A 13,823-nucleotide genomic window follows, 5' to 3' on the forward strand; every position below is an offset into this window, starting at 1 on the left:
CTTGTATAGGAAATGCTAATCCCAGCCAAAGACCCTCAGTTTTGCATCCTTGACAAATGCCTTGTGATTGTTTTCCCCAGCACCAAGCTGGTTTTGGAGTGGATACCTGGAGCAGAGCCAGTTTGGACTGAAGGGATGCTTAACCTTTTTCCTGCCTCTTGCTCCTCCGTCCCAGTTTTCTCCCTGCAGGGTTTTTAATTGTGACAGGCAGGCAAAGGGTTGAGAACTTTCCCAAAGCTTCTGCTTCTCAGAAAGGCTTCCATAGGCTTAGCTGTAACATTTCTCGGAAATAATATTTTTTTGCTGGAAGGTTTATTTCCAAGAAGAACTTGGTGGCAGGATCACAGGCTATATGCTTCAAATTAAAGCCATTATGCCATAGTGCCTAATGAAGTTCTCTCATCTCCCCACTATTACATTGTATTAACTGCAAGAGTGTCAGATTTATTGAACTTAATACAAACCTTTGTGCCTCCTAGGATTTTTCTTAACGCAAAAAACCCCCCAAAACAAAAGCATAAGTTGCATTAGAACAGTTAATTGAAGTGTGGCTTGACATCTGATCATGTGTGTTGGACAAGTTTATGTAAGAACATAAAACGAGCCTGCTGGATCAGACCAGGGGCCCATCCAGTTCAGACAGGAGCTCAACAACTTATATTGATGAATAGGGCGAGTCTTATAATCCTTTCAACTAGATAACATCTATGTGTACCTAGGGGATTTAATTTAAGATGCACGTATTATTAATCTATCCCCCCCCCTCTCTCTTTTAGGAGGAGCTGGTGAGCTGATTGACCGAGGAGACAATACCTATGGTGGAAAATGGGTCATAAATCCAAGTGGCGGCTTGATTTCAAAAGGACACCCACTGGGTGCCACAGGTAACTCAATGTACCGGTAATCTTTTTATCTAGTGCTTTTAGTATTTGCATAAGGGAAACAGGTTTTTGTGTTACTTTGAGCCAGGTTTTTATTAGTCCACCTTTTATTTGATTTAGAACAGTTGCCAGTAACTACTGGATTTGCTGATCTGCCATTTTGACAAGGCTGAATTGCAGAGACTTTGTCGCCTGCCCTAGTCTCCAGGTATTCCTGAACTACAGTCCTATATTCTGTAACCTGGGAGTAAATCCCAGTGGGATTTCACTTGTGATGAGTAGGCATGGATCAAACTGCACTCTTAAAGCACAAGGCCGGTAAATCCTTATTTGGGTGGAGTCCAACGTAATGCTCAGTGAAAATTCCAGCAATGCAATGATTTCTGCTTCTCTAATGGAGTATTCTTTCCCTCTCATCCCCAACCATCTGAAGCAGATTTGCAGAGGGGCACACACTGAGGGCAAGGAAGTCCCCTGCAGAAATGGAAATCCTTGCACTGATGAAAGGCAATAATTGAATACCAACCTTTGTTTTCCACTCTCCTGCTTTCACGGGCATCTGCTTCTAGTAGGCTAGGGGGAGGCAGGTTGAGTGTCTTGCCCTGGCAACTTGTGGACCAGATGACCTCCCTTGGACTGGGAGTGCTGCACAGGCTTCTGAATTATTCAGCTTTGTTCCATGCTTTAACACTTCATTAAAGGTAAAGGGACCGCTGACCATTAGGTCCAGTCGCAGACGGCTCTGGGGTTGCGGCGCTCATCTCGCTTTATTGGCCGAGGAGCTTCCGGGTCATGTGGCCAGCATGACTATGCCACTTCTGGCAAACCAGAGCAGCGCATGGAAACGCCGTTTACCTTCCCACCAGAGCGGTACCTATTTATCTATTTGCACTTTGACGTGCTTTCAAACTGCTAGGTTGGCAGGAGCAGGGACCGAGCAACAGGAGCTCACCCCATCTTGGGGATTTTAATCGTCGACCTTCTGATCGGCAAGCCCTAGGCTCTGTGGTTTAACCCACTGCGCCACCCGCATCCCTTCATACATTAGCATTAATCCTAGCTGAGTGTCACTGAGAAATGCATCATGTCTCTTTCTGTCACAAATCCACCCATGGAATAGCAGTGGGGAAAAAATTTCACACATCCGTGTTTGATGTTTTCATCCTAAACAAAAACTGATCTGCTAGCATTTTGAAGCTCTTGCAAACTCTTTATCAAAAATGTGATGCTTTTTAGCAGATTGAAGCTGCCATTGTTTCAGGGAGAAAATCAGACAGTGGCCCAACTAGTTCAGTATTGTCTACACTGACTGAGAAGTCCACAGCTGGTTTATTAGTAAAGCACAGCCCATAATAGGAACTCAGAATGAACTGAAACATTGCAGATAATTTGTGACTTTTTGCATGAGTTTCAGCACAATGCTGATGTTTCTCCAGTTTCCATCCTATTCTTCACCCTATTCATGGACATCATGGATGGATAAAGTTGTGCTTATTCTAGAGTTAATCCTGTTTTAAAGATTGCTGTAAGATATGATTTGATTTTGTTTTGGAAAAACTTTCAAGACTTGGGACTCCTGGCGATTTAACTTAGATTGTTTATCATTTCTTCCACCTATTTTTGCAGCCATGGGCCCTGTGGAACGCTGTTCCTCAGGGTGGCTCACCAGGCACCAACACTGATATCCTTTTGGCCACGGGCAAAGATGTTTCTCTTTCCCCAGGCATTTGAGTATTTTGTTTATCTTTACAGCGGTCGGTGGGGTATATATTCATCCTTTTGAGGGCTGTCTCTTGTGGTTAGACCTGAGATAGAAGGGTTGTTGTTATGGCCTGATTACTGTGCTTTGCTTTTAATTAACTTGTTTTTCATATATTGCATATTTTTCTATTATTTGTAAGTTACTTTGAGACAGTGGTGTAAAGTGACTAACAACCTTAAACAGTGATAATAAAAATTGTAAAAATAATACTGGAAACTTTTTTTTTTAAAGAAAGCCAAGTTCTTAAAATTTAATAGGAAGTTGTAGAAAGGTCTAAAGTAGAAATGTCACATTTTGCCCCCCTCCCCATTACTACAATAACTTAAATTTGGACATGGATTCTTTGGACTCTTGTGCTATAGTAGATTGCGGTCTACCTCCTCAATAAGCAATGTGGCCCTCTAATTTACTATCTGTTCTTTCAAAAGTGGTGGCAGGAATTTATCAGTTAATTTATCAGCCCTTTAAAATATTGAACCATACATTTGAACTAGTTTATTAGCTTCGTTATGATCACTAGCATGGAACAATTTTTTCTGTGCATCCTTACTGGGCCTCCTCGTAATCTGAACATTGAGGGCTAGAGTGTTAAAGGTGTCAAGGATTCTGCTGGTGTGCAGAAAGTTGGACTTCAGCCCTGCAGTTCTGTGCAAACAAGGGTTTGACAGAAGTTGCATGATTGTTTGGGCTGACTTCAGCAATGATCCTGGAGGGAGATCACTCTTTGGTCAGAGTGATGCAATCTCCTATGCTGTAGAAACTTTGTCACTCCACAGCTTTTTTAGTGCTTAGTCTGTGTGCAGAAGGTGATCTTCCTCCACCTTCTTGAAGCTAGTCTGTTGGCAACATCCTGAGAGCTAAGAGTTGCCCCCTGAGAGATGCGATGGTACAGCACACAGTAGCATCTTGACTGCTTTGTCATTATGGTTTGGCTTCTAGTCTTTATAGTAGATACCCTCCACTTGTGTAGTTGGAGGATGGGGAATTATGACCCTCTAGATGTTGGATCCCAACTCTCATGGGAGTTGAAGTCCACTAACATCTGGAGGGCCACAGGTTTCCTATTCCTGATGTTCTGAAAGAGATCACATCCTGGCCAGGAATGAAGCTGGATGTCTTCAAGAAGCAATGGCCTAGTTGGTGAGCTACTATGAGAAGGCAGACTTGCTTTGGGTGTTCTAATAATTGCATTCTGACTCCATGGGTGGTTCTTGGAAGGCAGCTATTTTATTTCCTCATTTGTCTTGGGAGAGGTGACTGTCTTACATCCTGCAAGGTGAACTTGAAAAGCTCTGGACTGACATTGGCGTAGCCTTGACTCTCTTAATGGATCACAGTGGAAATTGAGCAGGTGCTGTGACACAGAATAGGATTTAGGAGGGTTAGAAGGGCTATCTGTGACATGTAGGAGGATTCTAAATGGACTGCACATATCCTGAACTTGGATCAAATTCAAGTCTCGAGTTTACAAAACAAACCTTTAAATGGGAAAATACATTGCAGCGCTATTAACTGTGAAGGGGAGTACATGTTCAGATGGCTGGCTTTTCCTGCCATTAGCAATTGATGGTGTGTTTTGCAATATTAACTAGCATAAATGGCCGTTGGGTTGATTGACACTTCATTATTGGAGTGCTTTTTGGCAGGGTCCATGCCAGGGGTTGGCATGGCTGAGCACCTGGAAAGGCCCACCCTTCTGCAAGGGGGTCTGTAGTCAAGAGTCCTTGCTGCTGCTTTTCCTCCTGCTTCTTCCCACCCTTATTGTAGCCCAGGGTAGGCAACTGAGTGAAGTATGGCAGTGAAGAGAAGGAGCGGCTGCACTCCCTGCTAACACACCCACCAGTTTTCTTCCTAACAAATGACCAGGCAGCATTAGTGAGGGGTTGCAACAGGTGCCAGTAAGGAGGAAAGAGATGAAATGGGTGTGTCATATCTGAGGTTCCTGCCGTACCAAAATGCTGGAGAGGGTGCACTTCCACAGGCACATACCTCCACATGTGGTGGGAGTGCCCCAAAATCCAGCTATTCTGGACAACAGCCACACGAGAAATATGTAAAATAACTAAGCAAGTATTAGACATCACCCTGAATTGGCCCTACTAAGCATCTTCCAAGACAATAATGCCCATTTACACCACCAAGAACTCATAACCCACCTACTTTCAGCAGCCAGAAACACCATAACCAGACACTGGAGAGACCTGTCAGGAGTAACATGGACAATGGTACCAAATAGTATGGGAAACAGCCCTACAAGAAAAATTAACCAATAAACTGAAACTGACACGGGGACAAACAGAAGAAGACACCTTTACCCCAGTATGGCTCCCCTTTATCACATGCACAGCCCAACAAGACAATGACAATAATCCACCAACAGCATACAAATCAATATGGCTAACCTGATCCAAAACACCCACTCACACACGAAAGCAAAGATCATCACAGCCAATCACAAACAAACAACCACACCCTAGGCCAGGGGTCAGCAACCCGCAGCTCCGGAGCCGCATGTGGCTCTTTTACACCTTTGCCGCGGCTCCGGGGCGGATACTAGCGAGGGGAGGAGCCACATTGTGTGCCCCAACACTGTTTTAAATGTCGCAGTCCAGTTCTTCGGTCCAAGTGGCTCTTTTTGTCTTAAAGGTTGCAGACCCCTGCCCTAGGCCAACCCCAACCTCTCTCACCACCAAAGCAACACAGGTGAACAGCACAAGCAACACTGACACCAAACCCTACATACATTAAGCATAATAGAAACATTGCCACTCAACCCCACCCATCTTCTACCCCTCCACCCCTTTTTTTATCCCCCTAATGTCTCAACAAATGAAATGGATTTGTAAAAATGTTACATGGAAAAAATACGAGTGACAATACACATACTTCTGTAAAACAAGAAAAATTTTAATTAAAAAAGGGGAGGGGGAAAAATCTGAGTTTCCTGGACCACCACATCTCATTGCCAAGTTTCATTTACCCCTAAATAGCTGAAATGCGATCACAGCTGAAGTTAAGTGGCAGATCTATTGTTTGCAGCAAGGGTGGCTAAACTGTGGTGGCCCAGCTGAGCGTGCCAGATTCCAGGGGAGCCAGTGCTCAGGGGTAGTGGAAGTTGCTGTTCAGCTATATATCTTGAGGACTACAAGCTTTGGAATTAATTTGTCTAAGAATCCAGCCTAAGGAGACTGATAGGACGTCTTAGGAAAACAATGTATTAGCTAGGTTATATTCACTAGAGTTGCCTCAGTGTCATGAAAAATTCTTTCTAAAGAATACCTCAACTCCAAGCCTGCTGTGAGTCAGAAGGCTTGTTTTCTGAGGAAAACTTTTAGAGGAAACTTTAAGCCATACAGAGGCTTTATTCAGACTCTGTTTTTTCACTGGTGGTGATTTTTATTATGCTTTCTTTTGTGGTTGTGTGTCTGAAATAAGCTGTTCTGAAATATGTGGCAAGAAGAGGCATCTATCTTAAAATTTTGAAGTTACTAAAAACTTGTATGGAGCATTTTCTAAGACTTCCATCTGATGCACATTTAAGCTAGGAGTGAAGCTCATTGAACAAAACAGAGCTTACTTCTGAATAAACATGTACAGGCTTGGCCTTGAGCTCCAATATTTTAATAAACAGGAAAAATATACTACGATCCAGCCTCACATGAAATTTGGGACGGCATTTTGTTTCCCAGTCACTCGGTGTATATTGAAACATTTACTGTTTAAAGGCTCGTGTTAATAGCTGTTGTTTTAATGTATCTTTTAAGCATAAAGGATTCATTCTGATTGCTCAAACATTTGACCCACTTCCTTTTGCTTCCTCTCGGTTGGGCGTAATGAAACAGCACGATGCTCTTATAATACAGCTTGATCTACATTCTCTGCATTTGATGCATTAGGTCTGGCTCAGTGTGCTGAACTCTGCTGGCAGCTAAGAGGAGAAGCCGGAAAGAGGCAGGTTCCCTGTGCAAAGGTTGCTTTGCAGCATAACTTGGGCCTTGGAGGTGCTGTGGTCATAACTCTGTACAGAATGGGCTTTCCTGAGGCTGCAAGGTGAGCTTTTAATTTTTGTGTGTGTGCACCCTCTTTTCCAGACCTATTATTTGTAATCTTACTCAGCTTATCTCATTTACTTTGAATATAGAATCGTATCCAGACAACTGCCATACAGAACTAAATAGTTTGAAATCCCATGTCCTGTTGCATGATCTTAGTGGCTTATTTCTGCATATGTGTTGTGCTTTAATACCAAATTAATTAAACAAGGAGAAAGTTGGGGGTCCTTTTGTTTCTTTATAGCAGGCAGGATATTGCTTGTAAATGCAAATCTGTGGCTCAGCATTTTATTTTTTTAGGGCTAGCTACTCTGGTTTCTTCAGCCACTAGAAACTTTAATTGTGGTTTTGGTTATGGTTAGAATTGCTGTGTCTTAATCATGTTCTCTGAAGCCTGGTTCCATGTTGAAACAAGAAAACAAAAACTTAAAAGTAAACAACAGTTAAAGGAATGTGCAGAGCTAGCAGTTTCAAAACGATTTAGAAAACTAAAAACAGGCAATGGAGACGAGGGCTATAATCTGCGTGCTTTTTTTAAAAAAATGTCTCAATACTTCTGCATACATTGTAAGGAAATTGACTTGCAAATTACTCACAGTTCACTGCCTGTGGGTTTCTATTTTATTTGGCTGCTGAGAAGATTCAAATAACATCCTAAAGGTTCCACATTAAAAGCCATTAAAATTAGATTGCAGGAAATATACCTAAGCTTCATAAATTCTTTTGTAGATTTTCTTGCCGATAGTGAAGCAAGTCACAGGTGTTTGTCGCGTACTTTTACACTGCAACCTGGGTTTTTCTCCTCCTGTATTCCAACTTGGGTTTTGTGGAGATTCAGTGGGATCTTGGAAATGTTTTTCAAGTCAAGTGAGAGCCACCCACGCTAGAAGATAAACTTCTTTAGAGACGTTTAATTCATATGAGCAAGAGTAAGAAACACTGATTGATTGCTATCAAATTAATGAAAGGTTTCTTTGAGCGGAGGCTGTTTGGGTTTGGCTGTTTCAGGGTTGGAAAGCCCTTACGTGTGGGAGTAATTGCCAATCTTCAGCTGGCCTCTCCTAAGGACTCATATTTGCACCTTTGTACACACTTCTGCACACTCACATGCACATTCATGCATTCAGTCTGGTCTCCATTTTCATCTATAGATCTCTCGCTTTCAAAACTGGGTTTAACAATACTCATAACACTGGATTTGCAGGCTTTCGTTCCACAGAAGTGCTTTGCCGCCTTTAGAATATGAAATGGCAAGGAAAAACTCCAGTAATGAAACCACAAATTCCTGGCTGAGATATCAAATATTAGCTCCAAACGAAATAGGTACCCCTACTTTAAGTACTACAAAGGACCTTAACATTGCCGAACAAAAGATGACCTCCAACAGACCTGACACACTGAGCTTAACACCAAATGAGGCCAAAGAAATGGAAGTAGAGACTGAAAACAGTCCAACTGTCCATAACAGCCCACCAGCCACAGAAATTTCTCAGGAACAAGGAACAGTTAAGGAAGAAAATCAAGAAAGGGAGGAAATTTTAATTTCCCGCACTTTAAAAAAAAATCTAAGAGATCCACCACCATGTTCCCCACCGAAAGCAGCGACAAATGGCTGTATCTGCACAAGACAAAATCCCTCGCTAGACTTAATAACAGAACTAGAATGACTAAATGCTGTCAACCAGCCACCAACTCAAAAACGGATCCTACGCTTGCTGTCCTGGAATATCGCAGGATGGGGAAACAAAGGCGGAGACCCAGACCTAATGAACTTCTTTAAAGATTTTGAATTAATACTTCTACAAGAAACATGGTCAACTAGAGCAGTGTTTCCCAACCGGTGTTCCGCGGCACACGAGTGTGCCGTGAGACGTTGCCTCGTGTGCCGCGAGATGCCTGGAGGGAGGCGGGCGAGTCGGGCGGCGAGAGGCGGGGCGGCGGCGGCGAGGAGAGGCCGCGCCTCCTGCTGCTGCCTGGCGCTCCTCCTCGCAGCCGGCAGCGCTGCCTGGGCGCCTCCGCGCGACTCTGCCTCGCTGGGTTTGGTCTCCCAGCAGAGACGGGTCACACGCGCCCCTCCCTCCCTCCCTCAGCCTGCGCGGAGGGAGAGCCAGAGAGAGGCATCGCTCCTGCGCGGCGGGAGAGGGAGCAGCCGGAGCGATGCCCCAAACGAACGCATGGGACCGGAGGGGAAATCCTCTCCGAGGCGGATTGAGCGCAGCTGAGAGAAGCCTTTCGAGGAGCTGCCGTGTCCCCTGGAAACCCCCTTCCCAGCTCTGCCTCAGCCGCCGCCGCCTCAGTTGCCGCCGTCCCTCAGTCCCTCGCTCTGCTGCCTCCTCCCACCCCCAAAGCTTGGAGGTTCCCCAGCAAGGGGGAGGGAAAAAACTTTCACTTTTGTGCGTCCCTCCCGGCGTGACGCTGCGCGCTGACGTCACGGGGCGGGGCTTTAATGGTGGTGTGCCGCGAGATTTTTTTTCAGTAAACAGGTGTGCCGTTGCCCAAAAACGTTTGGGAAACACTGAACTAGAGATATCAAAATCAACGGATTCACCTCCTATACGAAACCCGCATCGAAAACAAACACGAAGGGCCGGCCGAAAGCAGGGTTCTGTTGTATGATCAAAGACAACTTAGGGTTTGAAATCAAGCAACTAGAAGAATGCTTACCACTTGCACAAGCTCTACTTTTAACCCAACACAAAGATTCTTTGCTACTTGTAAATGTCTATATCCCCCCAACCAAAAATAACAGCAGCAGTGAAAACTGGTCACAACTAACCTCTTATATAGAAAACTTGACCGATAAATACCCAAATGCTTCACTGATAATAGCAGGTGATTTTAATGCCAGAGTAGGAACCAACAATGAACAACTATGTAGCAAACTAAATTGGAATACTGATAATGATATCGCACATGCCCTGAAAATAGGACGATTCTCCAGAGACAGGGTTGTTAACAACGAAGGCTTACGCCTACTTGAATTATGTAACAACTTTAATTTGCAGATTGTAAATGGTTCAACAAAAGGCGATAGTAGCGGGGAGTTTACATACTTCTCCCCCCGAGGATGCAGCGTCATCGACTATATTCTTGTCCCTTATAATATTATAAATTTGATCATGGACTTCAAAATTGGAACGCGCACTGAAAGCGACCATCAGCCATTATCGTTGTCTATTAACTTAAAGGACGAAACCAAAATCACTAAGTACAATACCATAGAACCTTCTCAATACAAACAAATGACCCAATTAAAATGGTCCCAGGAAATGAGTGTAGCAGTGGGGCAAAAACTTACAGCCAATTTGAGAAAACAAGTATTATCCAACTTAAAGATCACTAATGTCTACAGTGATATTCCAAAAATTTATAATGAAATCTTTCAAATGTTTGTAGAGCTTAGTACTCCACCTAAAGTTTGGGTACTTAAACATACCGCTAGCCCTTGGTTTGATGATGAATGTTTCCAGCTAAAAAGAAAACTGCGCCAAACATTTAAAAATAATCGCACTAAACTAGAGCCCTCTTATCTTGATGAAAAAAGAAAATATCATTACATTCTGGCCGAAAAGAAACAGAAATACGCAACCCAAAAATGGCTACAATTATTTGACTCAATTCAGAGTAAAAACAACAAAGCGTTCTGGAACTTAGTGTATGGAGGATTGAAAGCCGAAAATCAACTAACTCTACCACCAATTGCAGAATCCAAATGGTCCCAATACTTTACATCTGTATTTAACAATCTACATAGTGAACTTAAAGGAAATGAAACCACTAAAAATAAAATTATTAAACTCCAGGAGTGGCCAAGGGTAGAGGAAGAGGAAATTAGAGAGATAGTAAAAAATTTCAAATCGGGGAAATCTCCTGGGCCAGACGGTCTACCAATAGAACTATTTAAGACCTATATAGATTGGTGGGCAGAACCCTTAGCCCAACTGTTTACGCTTATAGATAAATATGGGATCATACCTGAGATATGGCTAAGATCAATAATTATTCCAATCTTTAAAAATGGCGACCCAAAAGAACCAAGGAATTATAGACCGATAAGCCTTCTATCAGTGATAGGGAAAATCTACGCTAAGCACCTCTTATCTAAACTCCTTACCTGGATGAAAAATCTAAATTTACCAGGGAAAGAACAAATAGGTTTCTCCAAAGGTTGCTCTACACTAGACCATTGTCTTATTCTTATGCATCTGGTTGAAAAATACAGATCCCAAAGGCAATCTAAGATATACGCTGCTTTTGTAGACTTTCGTGGTGCATTCGACTCAATTGACCGCCCAAAGTTGTGGAGGAAACTCGCAGAATTAAAAATTGATCAGCGCCTATTGATCCTAATCCAAAATCTACACTCTTCCAATACCTGTCAAGTCAAACTTAACATCAAAGGTCACCTTTCATCAGACATCCCAATCTCGAAAGGGGTAAAACAAGGGTGCATTCTTGCCCCCTTTCTATTTAATTTATTTTTATCAGACTTGCCAGATTACCTTCAGAAAATAGAATCACATGCCCCTAAACTTAATCAGAAACCAGTTCCTCTCTTACTATACGCAGACGATGCTGTCCTACTATCCTTAACGAGCTTGGGTCTAAAACGTCTTATATCTTCACTGATCCTCTATTGCGAATGTAACAAACTCTCTATAAACTATGAGAAGACAAAAATTTTGGTCTTCTCGAATGGTTGGAAATTAGAGAAATGGAAAATAAGAGGGCAAGAAATCCAACAAGTGAAAATCTATAGGTATCTGGGAATCTTATTCCAGAGCAATTTAGGGTGGGCAACCCATCGCACAAATGCCATAAAACAGGCAAAGTGCATCTCATCAGCAGTTGCCCGTTTTCATTATCAGAAAGGTAATCAATTTATTCCTGCGGCAAATCAGATATTTCAAACAAAAGTGCAATCCCAGATATTCTATGGAATCCCGCTATGGGTCCAAGCATATAACAATGATTTAAAAAAGATTCACTCTAGCTTTCTGAGACGTATTCTTGGACTCCCAGCTATGATCAAATATGAAACAATGTGTGCAGAAATAGGCATACACACAATGGAATATTGGGCATGGTCCACCTCAATAAAGTATTGGTTACGCTGCCACTTCCGCTGCCCTCCATCAAGTCTGCTCGCTGATTTGCTCAAAGACTCCTATAAATCAAGATGGTATCAGCACCTCGAAAAAAAGATTGAATCTTTAGGTGTCGAGCTGGAGTCCCTGTACAATTCTAATGAGCAATATATTTCCCATAATATCCTAACTAGACTAAAGGATGTCGAGAGACAAAATATTATGGCAGCTGTAAACAAAATTTGCTCCCCCATATTCTATGAATTAAATATCTTAGATAGCAGAGCCAATTACGTCACTAAACTAATAATCCCAGCCCAACGTAGGGCTTTTATGCTGGCCCGCTTGAATGTTTTTCCCTCAGCATTTGTCAGGGGAAGATATCAAAACATTCCTAGAAACAAGAGACTCTGCAGATGCTCTATGAATGTCCCGGACACTGTAGAGCATATTCTCCTTCATTGCCCATTGTACAGTACGCTCCGTCAACGCGTGCTGTCCCCTCTTTTGGGTGGTCTGGAACCGCAGCAAGGTGAATGTGTGGGATTCTACCTATCCGACGTTGACCAAAGGGTAACGGCGGGGGTAGCCGAGTTTTTGGCAGCAGTCCTCCAAGGAGCAGGTTAACAAGGAAAACCACTGACTCTATATGTATATATATATATGTACTTAGCAAACTGCTGCCTTTTTATATATATTTCAGGCTTTTATATGTTATTTTCTCTTTTAAGGTTTTATTTCCATAATGCCTAATAAAGGTTTGATAAAGTAAGTAAGTAAGTAAGTAAGCTTTGCATTTTAGAACAGAGGAACTTTCTCTTCAATGTTGAAGTGCTGGAATCTATGCTAATAATTCTCTTTATTGATTCACAAATGCTTCTCTTTTATGGCATAAATGTTGGAAGGCGTGTTGGAATATAGGCTTGGCTGCTCTATAGTTCATAGCAGGCTGCCCGAATAAGAACTGGCCTATGATACAAGATCAGTTCTTTTGATGCCCTATAATTTGTTTGTTTAGAAAACTTACACTCCACCTTTCTAATACATTTGCATTTCCCACCTTAACAACAATTAAAAACAAAAACAATTCCTTAAAATAAATAAAACAGCTTGGAAATGGAACCAAGCTTAGCAGATTAAAAACATTCCAAAATGAGGGTTTACGGTAAATAAACAAATCCACCAGAAATCTCCTTACTACAACAGGAAAATTTTAATTTTAAAACGACACTTGAGCATCTAAGGTATTCCACAGTCTGGGCAATCAGCTACCAAGGTCTACCGGAAAAGCAAGCATGGAAGGGTTAAAAGAATGGCTGGGGAGCAGTTATAAGTTGGGACTTGAAACCCAAAGATGTAGCATAGTGCGAGGATATTTCCTTGAAAGGTATGATGAAAACACTGAAAAGGTTGTCCTACACATATAATGATGCTCACAGACTTGGATGGCTTTAAAAGAGGAGGAGGACAAATTTATGGTAGCATTCTATGTTCTTCCGCTGTCAAAGGTAGCATGCATTTGAATACCTGTTGCTAAGATTCACAGTTGCGGAGAATGCTGTTGCAGTAAGGTCCTGTTTTTAGGCTTCCCATGGTCCTCTTTTTGGCCACTGAGAGAACAGGTTCAGGCCATTAGCCTGATCTATCATGACTGCTTTTATGTTTTGAGGCCACTATCTCCACGCGTAATGTTCTGGATTTTAAATAGTCCTGGGATCATATAATTGCTGAAGTCTCTTCATCATAGTACAATATATGGTGTTTCTCATGCTGAACTAGTAGAATGAACCTTTAAACATTTGATGCATTTAGATTCTTTCCCAACATATATAATGCAATCTATCCTAAGTTCTTGATATATTTCCCAAGGGTTTAGGATAGATTGCATTTTCTCATCACAGCAACCCACTGAGGAAGATGAGGCTCAGAGACGGTGATTTACCAAATGTGAATTTCAGACATCTAAATCAAGTGCTTTTTCAGAAGATAAAATCGGTTAGATTTTGCTTGTATTGTAGCTGCCTCTGGCTATCTAATTGCA

At 42.3% G+C, this 13,823-nt stretch overlaps 1 protein-coding gene across 1 annotated transcript in view; it reads left to right on the forward strand.

The window, feature by feature from the left end:
- Positions 1-13,823, forward strand: part of SCP2 (sterol carrier protein 2) — a 34,633-nt gene that overhangs the window by 13,928 nt on the left and 6,882 nt on the right. Inside the window, exons 11-12 of the mRNA XM_081915292.1 lie at positions 777-884; positions 6,540-6,693. Coding sequence (XP_081771418.1) covers positions 777-884; positions 6,540-6,693 — 262 coding nt within the window. The remainder of the gene's footprint in view (positions 1-776; positions 885-6,539; positions 6,694-13,823) is intronic.

This window comes from Podarcis melisellensis (genome assembly GCF_964234715.1).
Source record: "Podarcis melisellensis genome assembly, chromosome: 6".
Lineage (NCBI taxonomy): Eukaryota > Metazoa > Chordata > Lepidosauria > Squamata > Lacertidae > Podarcis > Podarcis melisellensis.